Genomic DNA, 4,925 nt, shown 5'->3' with positions numbered 1-4,925 from the left:
GTTGTGATTTCATGAATAAATAATATTTGATATTAGAAACTTTGTCATAGGACCGTGGCTAGTTATGTACCAAATCTGTATTTTTTCTCCTTAAAATATGATACAATTGATAGAATATGGCTGCATTAAAGTCAAAGAATGTATATGAATTAGACCATTTGCTTCAAGAGTTATACTACTAATCATGGTCAAATTTAATTAATCAAAGGCAATAGCCAAGACAACTATCATCAAAATATAACTATCTTGTTCGTTTTAAAATAAAAGTTATCCATGCATATGTACAGGCCTTACGGCGACAACAAGTAAACCCTAACATAATAACAATAAGTGGTTGTTGAAGAAAAATATCGACATTATTTTTTATGAGATATCAGTGAAAGTTTTCTATAATACATGAATTTTTTGAGGACTTATACGTAATTATTATAAGATAAGTAAGTTTCACATAACAACTAAGTTTTTCTTCAGACTCATATCCAAAAGTTTATTTTCCTTTTGTTATTGGATGTAAACCCTTTACGCTCATTATATTTCCATGTATATGTTATAATTATATCTTGTGATAAAAATGCAAGCAAACTCGTCCTTGAAAAGCTATTTTAAGTATAACATATGGTAACAAGTCATTTTCAAAGTTTAACAACTTAGGTGTCATTTTACCATATAAAACCAAAATAAGGAAGAGACATCTATATCTATTGTTGGAAGTGGAGGGAGGCGCAGAAAGTATAGGATGAGAAAAGAGGAGGCAACAAACAAGCCCAATAAAGTAGTGTTGCTCATGAGAAAAGTTAGGTCATTACCTCATTTGGTTAGTAAATTAACCTAAAATGTTTGTTTTATGCTAATTTAAGAGGACCAACATGCAAATATGATTATGGGAATCTACATGGGAATAGGATAGTGTGCGGGGTCTACATGCATAAACCTCAAAGTTGGAGAGAGATATTGATCAAGACATTAAACCACGGAGATAAGGGGATGGGCGGGCCCCACGCCTCTGTTTATTTTTCAGCCGCCCAATTTGTCGTCTCCCCCGTCTCCTCCCTCTCTCTTTCTCTCTCTCCTCTCTCTCTCTATCTCTCCCTCTACCCTCGTTCTCTGTCCCTTTGCGTTTGACTCCTCTCCTCCGCCCTTTTCCCTCTCTGCCTCGCGTGCTCTTCTCTCCCTTCTCCTTCTTTTTATCCGTGTTCTCCTCCCCTCACTCTCCCTCCCATCGCTCTCTCTGTCTCTCGTCTCTCTGGCGATTCCCGTGAGTTCCTCTCCCTTTCCCCTGTGCTGGGATCCTTAAAGGCCGCTGCTTTCCGCGAGGTTGGTCTTGGAAACGAGGAGTATTCGATGAAGAAGAGGTGCCTTGCCTGAGATAGAGAGAGATATGGTGGGGTTTCGACTTCTAGAGCCCGTTTCATTAGTAAAGGCGCCACCTTTCTTTGGTTTTGCTGCTCTTCTCCTCTTTCTCTTCTTGTAGCTCTATTTAAGTCCCGTTTCCCCATGGCTGGAAGCAACGAGGTTAACGCTAACGAATGCAAGGTATTCTCTCTCTCTCTCTCTCTCTCTCTCTCTCTCTCTCTCTCTCTCTCTCTCTCTCTCTCCTCTCAATTTATTCCCTTTTTTTGCGAAATTGATGCAAAAATTTGATCGTTTTGTGTCCTTGAAATTTTGATATGCTTTGTTATCGAAACGTCTGATATTAGGGTTTTAAGATTTGTTCCGGTTTTTGGGGTTTTGTTGTGAATTCTTGGAACCCTGTTATCGGAGATTGTTTCCAATCTGATGCCGTTTTGCCTTCTAGGGTTTCATTTTCTTTTCTGATGATTTCTGTTAATTGTTAAACATTTTATTATATAATGAAAATAAACGCTCGAGATCACAGCGGCTTTTACAAACCCGAGAAAGTTTAAATCTTTATCCGCATTCTTTTCAATTCCCTCCAAGAAGGAGAAAAGAAGACAAGAAAACAGAAACAAAGACAGAAAAGCCTTTTGATCTCCATGTTGTCTTTATCTCTCTCCCCTGCTGAATAATGGAACAAAAAGTTTGAATTTTGATTCCTTATTCTCCTTTAGCTCGTCTATACATAGGAGAGATAAAGAGTAATCCCGAGGCCCTCCTGATCTCTTTCTTGTTTTGGGTTTTTCTCTCTTGATGCCTACAGATGGTGGTTCCCCTCAACACATGGGTCCTCATCTCCAACTTCAAGCTGGCTTACAACATGCTCCGCCGCCCCGACGGCACCTTCGACCGCCACCTTGCTGAATTCCTTGATCGCAAGGTCCCTGCCAATGTCTTCCCTGTTAATGGTGTAATCTCTTTTGACCTCCTTATTGATCGCGTAACGAATCTCCTTGCCCGCATCTACCGCCCTTCTCCCCCTACTCCCTCTGACTCCCAGAGACCATCCCTCCATGCTGACCTCCAATCCCCCCCATCCCCTGACCCTTTCCCTGTCATCATCTTCTTCCATGGTGGCAGCTTCGCCCACTCGTCGTCCAATAGCGCCATCTATGACTCCCTTTGCCGCCGCTTTGTCTCCCTCTGCGGTGCTGTTGTCATATCCGTGAACTACCGCCGATCACCGGAGCACCGGTATCCCTCTGCCTATGATGATGGGTGGACTGCCCTTAAATGGGCCTCCTCCGAGCCGTGGCTCCACAGTGGTAAGGATGCCAAGCTTCGGGTTTTCCTCTCAGGGGATAGCTCTGGCGGGAACATCGCACACCACGTCGCCGTGAGGGCTGCCGAATCGGGAATTGAGGTCTCTGGGAACATTCTCCTCAACCCCATGTTTGGTGGAAACCAACGGACCGAATCGGAGAAGAGATTGGATGGGAAGTACTTTGTCACGGTTCAGGACAGGTACTGGTATTGGAAGGCATTCCTCCCTGAGGGGGCGGATAGAGACCACCCTGCTTGCAATCCCTTTGGTCCCAATGGAATGAAGCTCGAAGAGTTACCATTCACAAAAAGCCTTGTGATAGTGGCAGGATTGGATCTTACCCAGGATTGGCAGCTGGCTTATGCCGAAGGGCTCAAGAAGGCTGGCCATGATGTCAAGCTTGTCCATCGTGAGCAGGCCACTGTTGGGTTCTACTTCTTGCCTAACACAGACCATTTCTATGAAGTAATGGAGGAGATAAAGAACTTCGTCAGTTCTAACTGTTAGTAAATACAAGGCTCTTCATACCTTACCTATAGATACGTAGATATATCTATCTATCTATATATATATATATATATCAGAAGCTTGACTTATATTACTCAGGGCTTTGTTTAGTTCTACGCAGTACAATGGGTGATGTAGTGCAGCTTATGAGATTCCTGATTCCTGTATGAGACTCCTGCTATCTCTGCTGCTTCTTCTGCTTTCTTACTGTGGCTAGAGGCATGCACGCATGTGATTCCAGAGAAGTCAGCTATGCTTGCTTGGAATTGTTTGGTTTGATTTTGGTTTTGTGGGTGGACAAAAGTTGCTTGCATTTGAGGATGAGGAGAAACTCACTAAACTGTTGTCTGAATTCTGAATTACACGTGACTTGGTTTGTGAAAGAAGTGTTCTTTTTGACCTTTATACTAACAGTCTTCAGTTGTGTTTGATCCAATTCCACGAATATGGTGAGGTTGGAAGATGCTTCTGAAACAACAGGTGACTTGGTCTGTGGAAGAAACAAGGGGTTTTCTTCCGCCGACCGACTGTTTCTCCGGTGGTATCTGTTCGATGCCATGTGTATAGTAGAATTCAGGAAGCTGGAGCAGATCCTGAATCTGGTTAGCGTTTGGTGGGAATGAATTGGGTACCCGGCTAAAGTTGTAATCGTGTTAATTATAGCAACATGGTGAACACTCCATGGTGTTATTATGTTATACTCTTTGGGATTCTAGTAATATAAAGATGCCCCATTTTTCTTTTCAATCTTGGCACTATCTTCAATATACACTGCATCAATGCCCTATTTCTTTGTATGATTGTGTTCTTGGTCTGATATGATGAATGATGCAATCATGTTTCTTTTCGTCTGAATTCTGGTACTGCTAATTGAAATCTATATAGTCCATTTCGATGTCCCTTTTCAGTTTTCTTTTTGTGTTTTTGGTTGGGTTGCAACCTCAATGCATTGGTCCTTGGTGTAAGACTATGGTGAGAGATGGCTTCTTCTGTTCTCCTTGCTGCAGTATGAGGTGCTCCCTATTTTGATCGAATCCTGTCGATAAACTAGGCTGGTCTAGTTGTTTGTAGAAGGCTCGAGTTAAATGGTAAGCTCATTGTGCAAATTGGTCCCATTTTTGTGCAGTGAGCGAGTGCTTAATGTGCTCATCGGCGGACTTCAAGCAAGCCTTTTGGTCAAAGTTTTGTTTCAGAAAGGATAGTTTTGGTTTGGATTTGGCTTATTCCGTGATGAAAGTTAAACCAGTGAAAGGATTAAGGAAAAAACAGTTGCAGTAACCAGAGAGGAAGAAGTGGTCAGAGAGCAACAATGAGTTTAGATGCCACAGCCTATGAACTTATCCTAAATATTTTCCTCTCTCTCTCTCTCTCTCTCTCTCTCTCTCTCTCTCTCTCTGTGTGTGTGTGTGTGTCTGTCTGTTTGCATATGTATCTTTTGTTTTGTAGTTTCCAATGGGAGCGTTTGGATTTCAGTCAGTCCATTTCTTGGCAGCTTCGCTGGAGCAGTTGTTCTCATGTGGGGGAGCTTTTTGGGAGCCTGCGAAGCCTCAAGAACACATGGTTTTGTTCTGTTTTGAAGGGGAATCCACCTACCCTTTGGAATTTATTGCAGTGTTCTTAATAGTGGAATGGGTTTACGCAGTATTAAATGCCATACACAGCTAGGCCTGATGGAGACTTGGGTGCCCTGCCATTTGCTTGACTTCTTCTCTTGGCTTCTCCTTGACAAATGGCTAAAACTGGTCATCCATGCTTCAGA

General features: G+C 42.5%; 1 protein-coding gene across 1 annotated transcript; it reads left to right on the top strand.

Annotated features, from left to right (window-relative positions):
• Positions 1-1,067: 1,067 nt before the first annotated feature.
• LOC103710942 (gibberellin receptor GID1C-like) lies at positions 1,068-3,913 on the top strand. The gene is made up of 2 exons (XM_008796877.4): positions 1,068-1,533; positions 2,159-3,913. The coding sequence occupies exons 1-2, from the start codon at positions 1,495-1,497 to the stop codon at positions 3,164-3,166; spliced, it is 1,047 nt and encodes a 348-aa protein (XP_008795099.1). The 5' UTR covers positions 1,068-1,494; the 3' UTR covers positions 3,167-3,913.
• Positions 3,914-4,925: the final 1,012 nt, after the last annotated feature.

Source organism: Phoenix dactylifera, chromosome 1 (assembly GCF_009389715.1).
Source record: "Phoenix dactylifera cultivar Barhee BC4 chromosome 1, palm_55x_up_171113_PBpolish2nd_filt_p, whole genome shotgun sequence".
Lineage (NCBI taxonomy): Eukaryota > Viridiplantae > Streptophyta > Magnoliopsida > Arecales > Arecaceae > Phoenix > Phoenix dactylifera.
The sequence above is the reverse complement of the archived record's forward strand: the minus strand, read 5'-3'. Positions and strand labels throughout refer to the sequence as shown.